Source organism: Montipora foliosa, chromosome 1 (assembly GCF_036669935.1).
Source record: "Montipora foliosa isolate CH-2021 chromosome 1, ASM3666993v2, whole genome shotgun sequence".
In the NCBI taxonomy this organism is placed as follows: Eukaryota; Metazoa; Cnidaria; class Anthozoa; order Scleractinia; family Acroporidae; genus Montipora; species Montipora foliosa.
This window is the reverse complement of record NC_090869.1, coordinates 11,160,674-11,180,673: the sequence shown is the minus strand read 5'-3', so window position 1 is coordinate 11,180,673 and position 20,000 is coordinate 11,160,674. Positions and strand designations below refer to the sequence as shown.

At 40.5% G+C, this 20,000-nt stretch overlaps 1 protein-coding gene across 4 annotated transcripts in view; it reads left to right on the top strand.

The window, feature by feature from the left end:
- The window catches only part of LOC137980979 (probable serine/threonine-protein kinase drkD), a 64,755-nt gene that overhangs the window by 44,660 nt on the left and 95 nt on the right, over positions 1 to 20,000 (top strand). For 3 of the 4 annotated variants that reach the window (XM_068828384.1, XM_068828435.1, XM_068828480.1), the window contains 4 exons: positions 7,954 to 8,209; positions 14,322 to 14,678; positions 15,183 to 16,960; positions 17,927 to 20,000. The exon at positions 17,927 to 20,000 is cut by the window's right edge and continues 95 nt beyond it. In XM_068828384.1, the coding sequence (XP_068684485.1) occupies positions 7,954 to 8,209; positions 14,322 to 14,678; positions 15,183 to 16,960; positions 17,927 to 18,142 (2,607 nt within the window). In that variant the 3' untranslated portion in view covers positions 18,143 to 20,000. The remainder of the gene's footprint in view (positions 1 to 7,953; positions 8,210 to 14,321; positions 14,679 to 15,182; positions 16,961 to 17,926) is intronic. The other variant, XM_068828528.1, reaches the window with a different exon arrangement.

Sequence of the window (20,000 nt, the reverse complement as noted above, 5' to 3'; positions counted from 1 at the left end):
CTGGGACATCATTAAGGCTCAGCTCTTGACGTATCTGACGGCTGACTTTCACGGAAGTCACAGCGGCTTGTAGCTCAAGGCGCGGAATTGTCACAGGCTTGAGGGGGGTTACTCGTGACTTGCCGGCTACGAAAGAACAGTGAATTCTGCCAGAATCATCTTGAAGCCTCAGATAACTACATTGCCCATAACCCTTTGTACTTGCGTCCGAGAAATGATGTAGCTCTTTCTTCAAGACAGATCCAAAGTTTTCGAGCTTGAAGCATCTGGGAATTGAGAGACGTTGAAGGATAGGAAGCTCAGCCCGCCATTTTTCCCATCTTATCTTAATTACCTCGGGTATGGGGTCATCCCAGCCCACACCGTCACGACACAGATCTTGTAAGATGCTCTTTCCCTCCAATGGGATTGGTGCAACAAAACCAAGCGGGTCAAAAATTGAGCTTATGGTGGACAGAATCCCTCTCCTTGTACAAGGACGATCTTTCAGCGTTAAGCGAAACTGAAACGTGTCTGACTGGATACACCAATGCACCCCGAGTGCTCTCTCCATTGGCAGCTTGTCCAGATCGAGATCTGTGTTCTTGAGGTCATCAGCTCGGTCAGAAATTGGAATGCTTCTCAAAACCTCTTTCTTATTCGAAACAAACTTGTGCAGATTAAAACCTGCTTTCTTGCACATCTCTTTCACAGACGATACCAGCATGGTTGCCTCCTCAACTGTGGAACAGGATTTCAAACCGTCGTCAACGTAGAAATTCTTTCGTAAAACGTCCGCGGCTTCAGCTCCAAACTCTTCCTCACCATCCTGTGCTGTCTTCTTAAGAGCAAAGTTAGCGCAACCCGGCGATGAGGTCGCCCCAAATAGGTGCACCGTCATTCTGTACTCTACTGGACTCTTCCCACCAGAAAAAGCCTTCCCACCAGAAAAAGCGTAGCAAATCTCTGAACTCTCTTGTCACGTGAACTTGGTAAAACATCGACTCTATGTCGCACATAATACCCACAGGTTCTTGACGAAACCTGCTGAGGACGCCAGCAAGGGTGTTCGTTAAATCCGGGCCTTGCAGAAGATGTTTATTCAGCGACTCCCCATTGCACTCTGCGGCGCAGTCAAACACCACACGAATTTTATTCGGCTTCTTTGGATGGTATACCCCATGGTGAGGGATATACCAAGTACTGGTTTCTCTTGAATGAGACAATGACATGGCACTTTGGTTCTCTTCACGTTTCTTCACATCTTTGTTGATAGGGGAGCCTATCCTCACCCTTTCAGCGTAACCTTTACTTATAACGCCCTCCATGAACGTCACATAGTCGTTGCGGTATCTTTCATCAGCGAGGAACCTTCTCTTCAGTTGTGACAATCGACGTAGAGCTAAGTCTCGATTGTTTGGAAGCCTTAAGTCCGGATCCCTTAGGGGGAGAGGCAGCTCATAATGGCCATTCTCTAGCTGGGTAATTCCTTCCGTTGCAATAGCGAGGAATTTTCTGTCTTCTTTAGAAAGTCCTGGGTCGTTGTTATATCGTTCAGAGAAGTCTTGTTCGAACATTCTTTGAACTGAGAAGGGAGTTATCTCTTCCTTGGTTTGAGAACTCAACACAAAGCTATGATTGGTGCTAAGACGGCCAGTGTCAACTTCACCTGCTATGATCCGGTTACAAGACGAGACTGCATGCTCTTCTCAATCACGTTCCACACACTCCGACAGACTGACAGGGCCGATTATGCCCCAACCTAACAAGGTGCGAACCGCATAGGGATCTTCTCCTCTACCAACGATGACCTCTTTAGGCTTAATGGCCTTTGGGCAATTACAGCCAATCAGCAATCCGACCTCCACTTCCTCTTGATATGGCATTATCTTATCTTTGATTCTTTTCAGATGTGGCCATGCCGCCGCAACCTCCGGCTTGGGAATTTGATCCCTTCTTGAAGGTATCTGCTCCCTAGTATAAGTCTTGGGTAGTTCCACTTGAACGCGTTGGTCAATCCTCTCGACTACTAATCCGTCGACTCGGGAAACAGGGATTTCTTCCTTTCCAAGCATGGTGCTGAGAATGAGCTTCGAATTCACGCCGGGGATTCCAAGTTTCTCTTTGACGTTGGTCGTGATAAATGTTGTATCACTTGCGTCGTCTAGTAAGGCGTAAATCATGATTTTGACCTCGGGATTATCCTTATGATGCACGAAAACTGGAATGATCAATGAATTGGTTACAACACCATGCCAATCGACTGCGCTACACACGCTGGCAGTGGGCTTGGAGTTCATATTTTCGACCACGACTTCAGAGCTTGCTTGATGACTATGAGCTGAATCGGACAAAGTTGATTGAGAGGTACTATGCTGACTTTTGTTCTGTTCCTTGTCATTAGGAATATGAAGAGAGGTGGGATGCTGTTTCCCGCATTTCTCACAAGTCAATCGGGCTCGACAGTCTTTTGACTGATGACCTTTCTTCAGGCATCCAAAACAAAGGCCTTTAGATCTAATAATCTCCATCCGTTCATCTACGTATACGTTCCCCTTGCGAAGCTCTCCGCACTTGTCGGGTTGATGACTACCGCTGCACAAGGGGCATAAGCTTGTTTGCTGTTTTGGCCTTGGTACTTCATTGGATTTCCGTCTGCTTTCACTAGACTGGGTTCGAGAGGAAAGCGACACGAAACTGTTTGCTCCTTGAACCCTCTTTCCCCTGTTCTTATCGGTCATCTTGTTTTTCTCTCTCTTCAGGGCTTCGGAGGAAAATACTGGATCATTTGCGAGGTCTGCTTCTTCCTTGACGAAAACAACTAAGTCGTGAAAGGATACTGTTCTGTTTGTCTTTCTCAAAACGTCACGTGCCTCGCGACACCACCTAGAGCCCGACCTGAGTGGTAACTTGGAGCTGATTTCCTGCAATATCCTTGGTGACTTCAGTTCTTCCATATACTGCATGGATTGCATAGCTCCTTCGCAGCAAACAAGAAAATCGGCGAAATCTTGGATACCGGCACTATCTCCATCCGCTATCTGAGTCCAACTTCGCAGTCTGGGCTTGTAAGCTTCGGCCACTCGAAACGGATTTCCGAACCGCTGAGCCAAGAGTTTGCGAGCTTCTTCGTAACCTTTGTCGGAGTTCCAAGTCAAGAAACCTTTAATGACTTCGTGGGCCTTGCCGGAAGTATACTTGCACAAAATCAGAATCCGCCTCGAAGGCAGCGATGAACGTAGGATAATCGAAATAGTTCCCACTAAACACTGGCGGTTCTTGAGAGGGCAGCGTGCTTGCTCTCTGCTGGCTGACAAACTGAGCACTTAATTCGGCTTGTTTGGCTTGAAGATTCACTATTTGTTGAAGGGTCGAATCTTGTGGCCTTGTTGTCCCTTCTGAAGCTGGCCCCTGCTCTTTTTTAACTATCGCGCCTACTGGAGACAACGGTGGCTCGAAAGAACTATGTTTTATCGGAAGTTTCCCTGCTTCAATTTTAGTTTCAGGTGCACTTTCTTGACTTTCCTTAATCAGTTTAAGATTTAGACGCGCTACGCTGTTGGTCTCTGCCTGATCGGTCATGACCAATCTGATTGCTTCTTCTTCAGCGTCTGCCAATGCAATCTCCTTCTCTAACTGAATCCGCCTCAAATTGGTTTCATGTTCGAGATACTTCATTTCCACTTTAAGCTTTGCCACTCTAGCTGCCGCCTCTGCTCTCTTTGACATGGCTGAAGATCTAGAAGAACCCGACGCTTTCGTTCTTCCCGAACGGCTTGACTTTGTTGACGTAGCCTCATGCCTGCTTCTTTCGTACTCTAATTCCAATTGCTGATCGATTGAACGAAGCCTTTCCGGTAGGCGAATTCGACATTCGGCGTACTCCCGATCACATAGGTCAAAATCACGATAGGCGGCACCTTTAGCGCTCTCTTCTTCAAGCAATGCATCAAAGGCTCTATGCGCTACGTTCAACTCCTCTTTAATTGAGTCTAGATTTTCCATTTCCTTTTCTAACACTTCACGACCAACACGAGAGTCAAACAAAGAATAGATAATTCCAATATGTTTTCGTAACTTCATCTCAAATTCTCTTTTCTCTTTGCCGCGAATTTCCAACTGATAAGCTCTTCCTTTATCGGTCAAAGTTCGCTCGTGCGGGGCACGCAGTCCTGAATGACCGCATTGTATTTCCGAAAGACTTTGTTCTTCATCTAAACCAAAGTTTCTAACATCATGTAACATTTTGAAATTTTGACATTTGGAGCTTCTTTATCTTCCGCAACGAGAATCTTTCGAACTGTAACTTGAGGTGAAGGGGTACCACTAACACTCAACTTCGACGAACTTTAATTCAAATTCAAACCCAGGCGTCTATTGCGATATTTTACTGTAGCAGCAAGCGAACATCAAGGCCGAATGAATTGCCAAGAAAATCGCGACCGGACAAAATACCAAACGGGCGTACTTTACGGAGACCGAAGTGACATTTAAATCGTGTTTATTGGTTGATCTCGTAAACTGTAAACAAACGATAAAACGCTGGCATAAGACATCTACATAAAACCAAATTACACAAAGCACGTGGCGATCGAGAAAATACAGCTAAACATGCAACGTGCAAAGGAAACCGAAAAAATAAAACGCGCTACAGCATGAAAGAAATACTAAACAATACAAGCAAAACTATAAAGCTAGTAAAGCGAAATCGATGTAAATAAATTCACGCAGCCACGAGGGCACGGTATGCAAACTACAATAATCACGCATGAATAATAACGAATACACTTAATTAAAAGCTAGCCATAAAACAAAAAGGGAAAGCTACAGATATATGAACTTACATATCGGTCCCGCGACACCGTGGGCTTTATAATTTCTTCTCGTAGACAACAACACATAGTTACACGCTCCGCACTAAATTAACCACACTCCGAAATTAAAGAATCTAAAGATCAAAGGGCAATTAACCTAAACGTGACGTAAATCACTGTCCCGCAAATGTCACGCATTAACAATAATAATAATAGAGTGGTTTTCAATTGAGTGTCGAAAGTAATTAGCGAATTACTTTGGTTTTGCATTACTTCACTCAGTGATTGGTTCAAAGTTTTCGGGCCACTTTTTCAACCAATCAGAAGTGAAACCAAAACCAATAGTGGCTCGCGCGTGCACATTTTCCCGCGCTTTGTGTCGGCTACGTGTAATTTCTTCGAGTTTTGATTTGTTTACTGGGTTGTCTTCTTCCTTTTTGATTGGCTAAAGTAATTACTTTGGTTTTGGTTTTACGACACTCGATTGAAACTCGCTCTAATAATAATAATAATAATAATAATAGTAATAATAATAATACCTTTATTTTATTTAGTGAAAATTCCAAGGTTCAAACCCGCTTTACAATGACAATAAATTAAAAATTAGATTATAAAATTATGTACATAAAAATAAAAGTGAAAATTAACAAAGAATGTATTTGTAAAAAGGGATATAGTCAAATAATTAATTAAAATATCTTGATTAATAGACAAAGACAAAAAATAAAACAATAAACAATAGAATAAACCCATGAGATAACAGGTTTTGTAATCTTATTTCACAGATCATAAAATCTTGCACCAACTCAATGGCTATGCTTGTTTGAAAAGGCAGGTTTTAAGTAAGCCTTTGAATATAGATATGGAATGACATGATCGGATATTATTAGGGAGTGAATTCCACAGCTCAGGCGCTGCACAAGAGAAAGCTCTCTTTCCATAAGAGTTGAGATTATAAGAGGGCTTAGGCAGAAGATGGAGGCCAGAGGACCTTAGAGTCCTTGAAGGTCTATAAGGTTTGATTAAGTCAGACAAATAAGACGGTGCACAGTTATTGAGGATTTTGAAGGTAAGAAGTAAAATCTTATATTGAATTCTTTGCCCAATGGGTAGCCAAATTCTGTAGGGTACGCAGAATTGGAGTTATATGTTCGGATTTGTGAGAAAAGGTGAGGACTCTGGCTGCAGCATTCTGTACCAGTTGTAGCTTTTGCACTGAAAATTTAGACAGGCCATAAAGAAGCGAGTTGCAAAAATCCAATTTAGAAGAAGTGAATGCATGGATAAGTGTCTCACAGGCCTTAACGTTGATATGTTTCCTGATCTTGCAAATGTTCCTTAAATAAAAAAAAGTAGCAGGATTTACAAATAGCAGCATCATGGTGTTCCAGACACATATCCTCGTCTAGGATAACGAATTGTGATAGTATTGCTGTGCTGATTGTTGAGGCCCCATTAGGACAGGGAGGAATCTAAGAATCCCGTATCCCTAAATATCCTGACCCATATCCCGTTAATTCCTGTGGTTTGTATCACTATAATACCAGTTCGGTTTTTTAAATACCCTGCATCCTGTTAATTTCTCCCCCTAGTATCCCATATCCCTATAGGTTTTTTACCTAAATCTCCTGTATTCCTGATAACCCCTCATAGGGCCTCGTTATTTCCACTGGATAATTTAATAGCATTAATAATAAGAAATAACCTCTTTCTGTAATATGACGATCAGAATCAAGCTATAACGACCGTAAATGAAATTTGTAAATTTCGTATAAACCCTTTTGAAAAAAATTATGCAAATTCTCGCAAAATTTCAAGCGACATGAGGAGATTTCTAATATCCAATTTTGAGACGTTGTGCCTTGTGCGATGATCTAATTTTCCGTCGAGTGAATGATGTTAATAAAACGACTAAAAATATTTTAACATTTTTCAAATCTGTCTTTTTGCAGCGGAGTTATAGAGGTTTGAATTTGGCCAAAATCCCGTACATTCACTATAATTTAAGCCGCGTTTTCCCCCCAACCAAGATGGCGTCAGAAACCGTGAAAAGGTCTACTGAATAAAGCGTTTTCACTCACGTGACCAGCAGCCATATTGGATTACTGAAACAAAAGAAAGTATTTGCATAAAAATAGAGTTCGATTCCCGGAGGATTAGTTTGGTACACCAACATGGCCACCATTTCTTTGTTTTGGAACACCAACATGGCCGCCGTGACGTCATGTGAAAACGCTCTGTAGACTAAACATTCACGCGACAGGCGTGAGGGGGGAAGAGAGGAAAAAAAATGCCTTCGTCCCATCAGAGACATACAGAGACAATTTATTATATTGAGAGAAGGGCTGATTTTACTGTTAAAAGGTATTTGTAACAATCAATCTCGCAAACGTTGACAAACAGCGGGACTAGCATGTCACGCAAGCCTTCTTATCACCCGTCGTGGAGATGACGGTGCGAAAGAAAGCTGTTCGCCTGGCAACGCAGTTGTCATTTGCATAGACCTGACAACGCAAAAATTTTGAGTTCGCCAAGCAATGCAGTTTGATTTGACGGTAGTGCTGATGACGCGAAAAATTTAGTTTGCCCGACAACGCAGTTGTGATTGGTGGCGAGCTGATAGTGCAAAACTCTTGAGTTTACCCGGCAACTTAGGTTCGATTCGTGCAGAGTTGACAGCGTAAAGATTCTGAATTTACCCAGCAATGCAACGCTGTTTTTGTTAATTTTAGGTGATTAGAGACGTCTAGATTTATTATAGGGTTAGCTCATTTTAGATCGTTTTTTGGGAGACACGTGACCAGCCTGAACCAGGGTCTTTCTCCTTAACGACAAAGGAGGCAGTAAAGAGAGACCCTGGGAACGAGGTTGGTTAAGCATGAACATTCAACCTTTTAATTGTTTATTTGTTCTAGCGCTTTTTACTGATTGTTATTGTCTATTTTCTTATGTACATCCCTCTTATTGAAAGACCTTTGACAAATACCATCAGTCAGTGACCTTTAAACAGAAAATCAGGCAAAGTAAAGACCAATGTATGGGTTACCTGAATGCCACCTTCTCACTGTTGTTCAACGATGTTGATTATAATTATTTTAATTATTGTTTTGATAACTTGGAAGTGTTTTATTGTGTTTAACCACTGCATGTTCTTTGTTAGGATGAAAGGATTGGAACTGGAACTGGTAAATGGAAAGGAAGACAGCTCTTTGTCGGTAAGCAAGATTATGCTGCATTTGTTGATAAAAAAACTGTCATACCCGAGAGAGATTTTGATAGTGACCCTGGAGAGGCTACGACAAGGGCAACATCCCAAAAGCAGGATAAACAACGAACTGGCTCAATCAAACTACAAAAAAGACAGAATGACGAAATGTTTCCAAGGTCATCGAGTTATGATCTTAATGAAACTTCAGGTAATATGTGCTGTCACACGGTTACAAAGAGTAATACCTACTTTTGAAGAATGATTTGTTTGTATATATATGTAGTGGGGGCTATAGACCAAGGGCGGGTGAAATCTTTCTTCCGAACTTCACCAAATATACAATCTTTCTGGTTTCAAGTTTTTAACCGTAGACAACGTGAGAAGTGAGGCAATATGTTTTAATTTTTTTCTCACTTTATTGACATCCATCATTCAAGAGTCTGTTCACTATTTTGACTTTGATTGAGAATTCTATGTTTTGTTCGGCGTTAATATCTCACCTTTCCTCTCAGATAAGCTCCGTTTTACCTTACTTGTCATTTAGTCAAAATTAAAGGAAGATACATATTTCGGTTTTTTTTAATTAATGCACCAACCACTACCCTCATCGTCATTTGAAAGAGCCAGTTAACCTATTTCTCGGCTTTTCTTTCGTTGTTTGGTTTTCAAAACAACGTTACAGGGAAGCAGTAAAGATCGTTCGACCGCACGGCCACAGAACTCCCCAACGGAATCACGAATTTCGCTTTTCATAAAAACTTTCCAGAGATTCAAACCAGATTTTGGACACGTTATGATATGTTTGAGATGGTATATCAACATTTATTAAATTCTCAACCTCGTTTAATTTTGCTAAGCTGAAATTTTTTCACCGGAAAGCGAAATTTCTCTTTGAATATCAAAAGCAAAAAAAATCGTTTTTGTGGAAAGTTTGGATCAATTCAGACGTTTAGAAGTACGCGAAAAGGTAAGAAATGTCTTTGTGATGAGCCTGCGTCTGTCTGACAACAAGGTCTTACACAACATCGCATCAGTTCTCTTCAAGTTTTTTCGATTTCGCTCGGATTTGCTCGCTTTTTTCGCGCGTATTTCGTACTTTCTAAACTTTTGGAGTTAACGGAATTCAATAAAACTGGTTATAGCCAACTCGGCGCTACGCGCCTGGTTGGCTATTTGCCATCTCATATCCAACGTCACAAAAATGACCAAATCTTTTTCAGCAATAATTGCTGTTTGACATGATACCATAACATTGCTGTTAAGTGATAAAGTGTTGTAGTGTCAATCCTTCTAATAAGAACGTTTCTTTCAATTGTTGAAACTGGTTTGAGCCACCTTAATTAATTTACACGGGGTTCATGGAGTTTTCTCTGAAATTCAAAGTCTATACAGTCTTGTTGGCTCTAGTGTGATTATTCTGATTTTTCCAAGCATCAGTGGTTCAAATTATGACCTCGCGTCGATGTTGACTATTGCTATCACTTTCCTGCAGCAATCATGGACAGAAACGTTTCTTGTAAGGTCACCGCCAGTTTTAATTCCGTGATCCTTCTTTAAGTGTTTGCCGATTGCTGAAAAACGGTGTTTATAAGTACGTCGATGTAAGTGCTGGCTATTGTAACCGACATACTCTGCATCGCACAGGACACGTTGATAATCACACACCACGCATTGTTGGTTAATAGGCCTTTTGCAACTAACGATCACATGGTACAAAATCCGCCATTTTGGAGGGCAAGCTCATTATTATTCCCCCACTGGAACATTAAAACAAAGGGAAGTCAAGCTTGACTGGTTCAGGTCTCTTTGTTTTAATGTCCCAGTGGGGGAATAATTATGAGCTTGCCCTCCAGCATGGCGGATTTTGTACCATGTGATCGTTAGTTGCAAAAGGCCTATTAGAGGTGGTTTCCATTTAAAGACGAAAAGTCAGCCGATGCAGTTAGAAAACAGATATCGGATGTGAGTAAGAAAATCAATCACACTCTTAAACCATTGTTTATGGAAGCCGCAAAATTGCGTGAACCGAAAGCGCCTCTAATTAACCAACGATGCCTGGTGTATGATTATCAACGTGATCTCTGCCATTCATCACTGAAAATCCAAGATGGTGATCAACAATCATAGAAAAACCAGCAAACATAGAACCCTTTTAAAGTGAGACTCAGAGTCTTAAAATTAAGGAAGACAAACAACATGAGAGCAAATTATTACAAATATTACAGATTGTGGCTGAAATCTGTTTCAATTATCAAAGAGCTTTGTATAAGTCCATACTTGATTGACAAGTATGACAAATTTTGTCATACTCTTGAGGCGGAGTAGACTAATGATCAGTAACATGCCTAGTGCCTTCAAAATAAAACTGTTTTACCGAACAGTGTCAAGTCTCAAGATTTCAACATGTCTGAATTTGTTTCGAGCTCACAGATTTTCAGACCAAAGATGTGTTTATTTCCCCGATTGTCGTAGGCGAAAGAGCAAATTTCCCTAGCCACATAGCCTTAGACTTTCCAATGTTTTTAAACTCAAGTCCCGAGGCTTTTGGCAAAAGACCGTACTAGTCGTAATCCGTTCTCTACTAATTTTTTTAATCATAACAGAGGAGTGTGCATATTGATTGACTTGTCTGTTTACGATTCCTCACTACCTCGTTCCCAGGGTCCTCCCTCTTCCTCCCTCGAAGAACCCTGGTTGGTCACCGTTCATCTAGATTTTTGCCTATTCCAGAAAGAGAATTGAAATGAAGGGTACGATGGTGAAATTTTTGTGCCCCATTGAACTTACGCATTGAGTAAGAGGGAGTGCAAATTAAGTATCGCTTTTTGGCCCGGGAATGTCTATTACGAAAAACCTTTTGCAAAGAACAATCGAACACCTCTTCTTGCCTTGGAAGATAACTGATGAATTGTCACTGGGTTAGAAAATGCGTTTGTTTGTTTTTTTTTTTTTTTCCTTTTTTTTTTCCGCGTCATGAAAAGTCTTGCTTGTCACTCCCATGCTAAGTGGTGTCTTCGTGCATAGAGTCTTCTGTGCGTATTTGTTAGGTTTGAGGGGGATGGGGTAATGCGTAGATTTCTCAGGTGCACACGAAAATAAGCAGGTCTGTTGGAAGCGTGCTTGAGTTTCAAACAAAATAAGCTGATGAATAATAAAGTCGCTGCTATTCCCCAAAACGATGGAATTACCTGGTGATAAATAACCTCTTCTTGGAGTGTAAATTTTTGACTTTGCAGAAACAATGGTCAACCTTAAGAGTTTGGCGATTGTGATCTTTGTGTTGAATTCGCACATTTCTTCTCAAACTTTATCACACTTGAAAGAAAAAGAAAACTAACAAAAACTAAAACCCGGTATCTTGCCATCATTTGACAAACATGCCTTACTGTTTCGCGAGTAAACAAGCCGCGGTAATTTGATCACGGCGCCCGCTGAATTCGATTGGTTTTGCGATTTACTTATGCAGCTAAAAGTACAATAACAAATTTGAACGTAGCAAAAATCTCGCAAATTGTTTTGTGCTGATGGAAAAAATTAATATTTTATTCGCGATCGACCGTCCTGAAAACGTCCTTCTGCTCTTCCTAAAAACTGTGTATCAATATTTATTTACTTTTGCATCAATATTTGTTTTGCATAAAGCAAGCTAACAAATAAAAATCTGTACCTTGCTTAGTTCGCATTTTTGGGCGTTAAATTAGAATTTCGGCCCTATGCTCGAAAAGTGTTGTCTCTGTTGATGGCAACAACTCAAAAAGCTTCGACGTGACCACTGGAGTCCTGCAGGGTGATATCCTGGCACCATTCCTGTTCATAATCCTCATTGACTATCTTCTGAAGAGGGCCACAGTTAAGACAGACTCGGGATCGTGACCTACCAAAGGGCTTTCCGTAGGCTACCAGCTAAAACAATCAAGACCTGGATTTTGCTGATGATATCGCTTTACTGGAATCCATAAAAGCAAGGGCCAAGGATCAGTTGTCAAAAACTGCATCGGCTGCTGAAGAGCTTGGTCTAACCATAAGCGTGCCAAAAACGGAATCATCAACGCTGACGCAGAAGAGTCTCAGCCTCTGAAGGTATATGGTAAAAGCATCTAACAGGTTCAGGACTTCAAATACCTGGGTTCCATGATGGCTTCAAGTAGCAATGACCTCAAACGTCGAAAAGCTCTGACATGGACCTTCTTTTGGAAACTAGAGCATCTCTGGCGTAGTTCGGGAACGCCTGTTTCAATCAAGCTCAAACTCTTCAAGGCTTCCTGTGTGACCATCCTTCTCTATGGTTGCGAGTCCTGGGTGATTTCCAAGGATATGGAAAACAAGATCAATTCATTTGCTACGTCATGCTACCGTATCTTGCTTGGAATGAAAAGGCTTGATCAGGTTTCCAATAGCCGTGTCTACGAAATGACAAAGACAAGGCCTCTGATCGAGCAAGTACAAACAAGGCAGCTCAAGTTCCTATGTCATATACTGGGCAAGTCTGAGGATGACCCAGGCAACCTATATGCTCTATACTTCCCAACACATGGCAGACGCAGGCCGAGACGACAAATTACATCCTATCTTCAGTACATCCAACGCCTCCTTGGAGATGATAATGGACAGTTGACATCCAAGCAAATAGCCGACCTCGCCAACGACAGGAAGGGCTGGAGGAAGCTTACAGTCGCCTGCGCAGCAGCCGGCCGATGATGATGATGATGCTTCTCTTAGGAAGTGGTCTATTTTTTAGGTGACACATCCAGATACTAACCCCACCAGACAGGGTTAACTTCAGTGAACTTTTGTATTACAAAGATGTTAGATGTGAGGGAACTTGGAAATGATCAACATGTTAGCCTAGAAGGCAATGTTTCTCGATTCCCTTTTATTTTCTTCAATCTTTCTGGGTTTACTTGTTTGCTAGTAACCACATGTCTTCTCAGGGGGCTATTTACCTAAGACTTTTACCATGACACGACAATGATATACAATACCAAAGCAATATCGTGTACAATTAGAGCTACATATTGAACTTGAATATCCTGGAAGACAAAACGCAGCTCAGTTGACAATATGGAATAAAGTGCTATTACTGCACTACCACACGTACGCAATGCGCGCCTATTTTTCTAACAAATTATTAATAGGCTGGTAGCCAGGCTTTTAACCTCAGAAAATGATCTGTTTTGTCGTATGAAGGTGTGAGCCAAAGGGCCTCTGCTGGTACGACTTCTGGGTGACCCCTTAAATGGTCTTAATTACCCCCGACTTGAAAAAATTGCCTGGAACACTGCAGTTCAATAGCACCCAACTCAGCCCAAGTTTTCCATCACAAACTTCAAGATTACCTCCGTGAAGACCTTGAGAGCGTCCAGAAACGGGCTTTGTCCATAATTGCGCCTTAAACGTCCGACGTGAAAAGCTGTGTTGCAAACTATTCAATGGAATATCTGATGAACAACACAATCTCCACAGCATTCTGCCTCCACGTCATCATTCATCATGCAATCTCAAGCGGCAAAGAACGTTTAGCCTGCCAGGTTTTAAAACAGAACGTTTTAAAAATACATTTATTCCTGCAATGTGCAGCCGTTACAATCCAGCGCTGCCAATGTTTTTGAGTAACATGTACCATAGGCAACCCAGTGTACGCTCATGGAGCGTCTAGTTCTCCATAGTGTATGCATCAGAAACCTTGAAATCATGGTCTGAAGCACTGCTATGGAAAACATTAAATTTTAAACAAGTTATCTGCTCCCAAAGATGAAATTTCCCATTTGTTCAGTTGCTGTAATGTTTCGCTTGATTATTTGTGGGGAATTTCCATATATTGCAATCCCCTGTCCTAAATTGTTGTTCCTTTTGTGTTCATTATTGTCTTTCCTCTGGAATATCATACTGCATACCAGTGTCCTTAAGAGTGGTGAATTGCCTTAAATGAGTATGGTTTCTGTGAAGTCACATGGTCAGCCTAATGCGCAACCCTCACCTGAAGGTCCAGGGATGTTATCCGGCTTTTCTTTATCCATTACTCATTTGATAATTTTCGTATTATATCTCGATCATCCTCTTAGCTATTATTATTATTATTGTTATTATTTCCTCAAAAATTATAAAACTTAATGCCATGCTAGGTGTACAGAGTTTGTGTTGCACCAAAATTTACTTTTCATCTATTTTAATTTACTTTCTTGAAATAGGTTTCTCAAAAAGATATCCTTCTTACCATTAAAAAATGGTGAAGGAAATATTAATTTTTGAGCCAAAAGATAAACTGATTGGAAGTATGACTAATGATGGCAAAAGGTTATGATTTTTTTTGTCTTTTTCAGGTAAACTGCGTAGGGAGAATGCACCTTTGAGAAGTTCAAATTCATTTGATTTCTCTAACATTATGTTAGCCGCAGGAGAAAGCAGCAAGACTGATTCCAGAGAATTCATAGAAAAACAACGTGAAATGCTTGATGAATTCAAGCGCTCAAAGCTGTCTCCTTCTTATGATGTTCCAATGTATGATATTGAAGGGACAGACAGTGCAAGTTCCAGTGATCATCTGAATTTTGAAGACAAGCGTTTTAAAAATTCACCTTTAAAAGAGGAACCAATCACTGAACAGCCTCGTGACTTTGTCTACATTGACAAAGAGGACTATGACAAGCTGTTTAAGAAAGATGAAAGCAGTGACTCTGGTATGTTGATGATTCCTGATAATTTCTTTTATGATCTTGATACACGTACAACTGTACACGCTGACCCCAAGAATTACTAGAAGAAAGAAACAGCTGTTGATATCTAGACTTTCTCAAGTATCATGGCTTTCTCAACATTAACAAAGAGACCTATGAGAAGCTGTTCAAGAAAAATAACAGCAATGACTCTGGTATGTTGATGATCCACGGTAACGCCTTTTATGATCTTGATACTCGTACAACTGTACATGTTGACCACCAGAAATACTTGAAGAAAGAAACAGTAGTTGATTTGTTTAAGTGAAAGGCTTTAAAGAAAATTAATGCAACTAACAACTGCATTCTCACTTGATACATTCTTTTAAACCCATTGATCCCTGACGCAACCCCCAATTAAAAATAAAAAACATCACAGGTGTTTCGATTTAGTAAAGTAATGCCTTCGATTTTCGCTCAACGATACCCGTTTTAAAATTCGTCTCTTTTTGTATTCCCTTATTTTAGTTCCTCGTGAATGTATCCTGTGTGGGGACGCCGTGGCAACGTTTGAATGCAAGCGCTGTTCCCCAAAGCGTATGTTCGGTGAGGATGACGAAAGAATAGCAAGTTACTGTTCCGATTGCAACGTCAAGGTCCACTCTCGGAAACGGGCAGACCACGAAATTAAACCTCTTCTGGTTCCTCGACAATTCGACACGCAAAATGTACCGGACAAACAGAAAATGGATTTGCAGCAGCAGGAAAGGAATATAGAGGAACACTTGGCTAATTACCGAGCTCAATTTGAAGAAAGAAATTTGATGAAGGCCCGTTTGGTTGAGAAACTAAAAAAAAAAGAGAGCCAACAAGAAATTTCTCAGAGACAGTTGCTGGAGAGGGAAGAGCAAATCAGAGAGAAAGAAGAGGACAAAGCAGATATGGAGAGACAACTAGAGGTTTTGCAGCAGCAGTTAAGGGAAATGAAGGAGTGTTTGGCTACTTGCCAAGCGCAGTTGAAACAAAGACATTTAAGCGAGACAAGTTTAACTCAGCGACTGCAAGAAAAAGAGCGTCAACAAGCAAATTCTCAAAGACAGTTGCAGGAGATGGTAGAGCAAATCAGACAGAAAGAAGACGACAAAGCAAATTTGGAGAGACAACTAGAGGTTTCGCAGCAGCAACTAAGGGAAAAGGAGCAGTGCTTGACTAATTGCCAAACTCAAATGGAAGAAACAAATTTAAGGGAGACAAGTTTCACTCAGCAACTACAAGAAAAAGAGCTTCAACAAGAAAACTCTCAAAGGCAGTTGCGGGAGATGGAAGAGCAAATCAGAGAGAAAGAAGACGACAAAGCAAATTTGGAGAGACAACTAGAGGTTTTGCAGCAGCAGTTAAGGGAAAAGGAGCAGTGCTTGGCTAATTACCAAGCTCAGTTGGAAGAAACAAATTTAAGGGAGACAAATTTAGTTCAGCAACTTCAAGAAAAAGAGCTTCAACGAGAAAATTCTCAAAAACAGTTGCAGGAGATCGAAGAGCAAATCAGAGAGAAAGAAGACAACAAAGCAAACTCAGAGAGACAGTTAAGGGAGATGGCACTGAGTTTTGAAGAACGAATCAGAGAAAAAGAAGAAGAAAAAACAAACCTTGAAACGCAGTTGGGGATGAAAAACCAAGAGTTAAGTGAGCTAGAGACAAGCCTTACAGAAGCTCAGCAAATGATTATTGAACTGCGTCGTCAGGAATCCTGTGATTGGGTCATTTCCCGCGGTGAAGTCCAGGTAAAGGATAAATGCTTAGGCAAGGGAGCCTGGGGAAGTGTCAACGAAGCAACATATTGTGGCTGCAAAGTAGCTGTGAAGCAAATCCATGAACTGATTCTCTCAGCTCACAACATACGTTTGTTTGAGAGAGAAATGAACATTGCTTCAAGATGCCGCCATCCTTGCTTGTTGCAGTTTATTGGAGCAACAAATGATGAAGGAAGTCCTTTGTTTGTCACTGAGCTCATGGAATTGAGCTTGCGAGCTTTGCTGGGGCAACGCCAACTCACGGAAACAGAAATATCTGTAATTTCTTTGGATGTATCTCGAGCGCTCAACTATCTTCACCACATGAAGCCTTCTCCCATCGTTCATAGGGATGTCAGTAGTGCAAATGTGTTGCTATGGCGACAGGGTGAACAGTGGAGAGGCAAAGTGTCAGATTATGGCACTGCTAGATTTGTTCAACAGACCATGACAGTAGCCCCTGGTGCTTTGATTTACAGTGCGCCAGAAGCAGTTTCTTCCAATCAAACATCCAAGGTTAGTTTTTTTATTGATTAATATACATATCTTTGTATGTCATTGCAGTTCCTGACCTTTTCATTAATATATATAATGAGGTTGTTCTTGGCAAACGAAAATCGGGTGATAATAATATTGAAGGTCTTCAGTTCTTGAAACCAGTTTAATGAAGTTAAACTGAGGAGTCATTCTGAGAGCAACTCAACAGAGCTTGGACAGAGCTTGCGAACATCTCCTTGTACTGTGATTGTTAGAATATATACATTAGTATTTAGTTAAAGAAAATTAAAATGAAATTAAGGCAAAAGACTGTAAATGATGGAAGTTTTAGGGTAAAAGACTAAAAACTTTGATGGAACATTTTTATCAAAAAATGCCAAATTTGTTGATTTTTTTACATCTGGGTGGCTGGGTTTCTTATGAAAACTAATTTCCATAAGAAAAACTTCGAACTTAGACTCGCTGTAAAGAGGAGGCAGGCATGAACTCGGAAATAGTCTATTCAGTTTTCAAGATGCTAACAATACGATACGATAACTTCATTTAGAAAGGGAGACGCAATTGAACTTTTCCCAGTTTACAAATTAACGACCCTCTAGCTATGCCACGGAGGACTGACCACATCTGACTAGGGACTCAATGCCCTACTCTTTGCGCCAAGTGTGTGGGTTCTTTTACGTCCCACGGGGTTATGAACATTGAAGGGTTGTGAGACGGGCCTACAGTTTATCGTCCTTATCTGAGAAGAGAAGAGAGTCTAACCATTTGCAGATGTCATTACATAGACAACGCTTTCTCCTCAGTTACTTAAAGACCCTGAGTGCTGGTCTTGTCGGAGTTTTATTTCATCCCCGACCTCTCGCACAGTAGTCCAATGCTCAACCACCTGAGCTCACCGGTCGCCGTTAAGCACGGTCCTCTTACAATAATTAGAGCCCGACTCACTGCTTATATTGTAAGAGACATTAGTGTTGTTTTTCTCAGGTTGATGTGTATAGCTTTGGTGTTCTTCTGTGTGAAATGTGCATTCGGGACATGCCAGATCCCGCGAGACGTAAAGAACAAGTTATTCTTGTAAGAAACGGTTTCTTTCGGAATCTGGTGCGGCAATGCCTTCAGGCTGATCCTGCTATGAGACCAGACATGGCACAGATTATCCAGGAATTGAAACAGTTTGATGGAACTGATCGACTGAACTAACACCTGAAATCTTATAAGATGTCAATTTGCCTAGATATTCCCTAACTTGAAGAAACGTATAGCAACAACGAATAGAATATATTGGAAAAGATTAGAAGTAAAATATGTTTAACTATTATTCCCTTGTGTCCGGGGAAATTTTGCTTCCCGCACACATTTCACAGCTTGGCAACACTTGACGCAATAAGTTTCCATATTAGGTGATACGGAGTCATATAACAAGATTAGAGTGAACCAGTAAGAGAGCTATAATCAATATCGCACTATCCGAGGTCGAAACGTTAAGTTAATATGGAATATAATAACATTAGAATGCAATAGAATAGGAAAAGTGATAGAATACGACTAATGAACAAGTAATTTTTATATTAGATAATGTTGTGGTAATGAAGTTGGTACAAATAATTGGGCAAGAAAGGGAACAGAGAGGGAGAATCCTAGAGTAAGGAAATGAGCTAAGGGATTTGGAGTGGAAATCTCACAAAGTTGAAATTTTCATACCCCAGTTTTAAGAATAATATTAAATCATTGAGTAAACGTTCAAACATGCGCAACATGCACTGAGATTTAGAACTAGGATAGACGTAGAATTAGAGTGGGGTAGAAAAGAATGGAACGGAAGGTGAAATGCGGGTGCGACCTATTTCACTTTTGACCACTGAAACAATAATCGTTTTTGTACGCGCCTTACAAGCGTTGCACAAATGTCCAAAATTCAGAAGAATTTCTTGTGTACATTTAATGGGAGCAATTTTCCAAAAAAATTTAAATTGGTCGTGATTTCTAATGGCTGTAGAAATAAATTAGGTAATCTTTTCACACGGTTAAATCGTCAGCTATGGGATACAAACTTACAAAAATACAGAATTACTGTACAGAGTAAAGTGCTGTTAAAAAAAGCTGCTTTCCACGAATGCTGTTCCTCAAAGTATTTGCTTGATTAAGCGTTTAAATTGCCCAAGGGACTCTGCTTGCCTTAAGTTGCAAGGAAGGTCGTTCCATAGAATGGCGCCATTGAAGGTAAAGCTATTTGTAATAGTTAGTACGCAGTAATCGAACATTTAGTTTATTCCTAGAGTCCTTTAGGCTGTAGGCAGTTTCTCCTTTTTTAAAATCTAGAACATAAATAATCTGTGGACAACTCTGGTAGAGATTTGTAAACGATCGCAGCTCTTTGAATTTGCTGCTGGCGAGCCGACGTTCGAATAAATACCCGCATCATTGCGCGTCATAGTTTAAAAAATTCAAAACACGGGCTGCTCTGTTTTGTAGCTTTTGTGACTTATTCTGCAAAGTTATCCCATAGTTTCCCCAAACAGTATTATTGCAATAATCAAAGTGTTTTGTGTCAGAAATCGGTATATTTGATATCAGGTTGCTTGAGGAACAAGGTGCCTTACTCGTTGTATGGCCTCAATTAATGACAGAAGCGACTTTCTTAGCTAGTTTCTCGATATGGCTACTCAAGTTTGTCATCAATAATCACCCCAAATGATTTTGTGATAGTGACTTGACTAACTTGAACATCATTGATTGCAAGTGTCGGAGAATCTGTAAGAGTACGTACTATCAGAATTTTCAACATTTCAATTAGTATTTGGATGTTAGAAAATTTACCAATAGTAATTGGTAACAATGTTTTTAAGTGATAAAAATTCAGTTTTTAATATCATTATCAGGCTAACTGAGTGTTGTTATAGTTTTGCTAAGCGTTATAGAATAGGATATTTTTAAAATTTGAAACCGAACCCGGACTCAGTTTTATAAAATTAATTCGACTTTTCCCTTGGAGAAAATCACACTGAAAACCCTGGTTCTGTGAGATGTGGTAATTGAGGAATTTCGCATGGAAATGTTA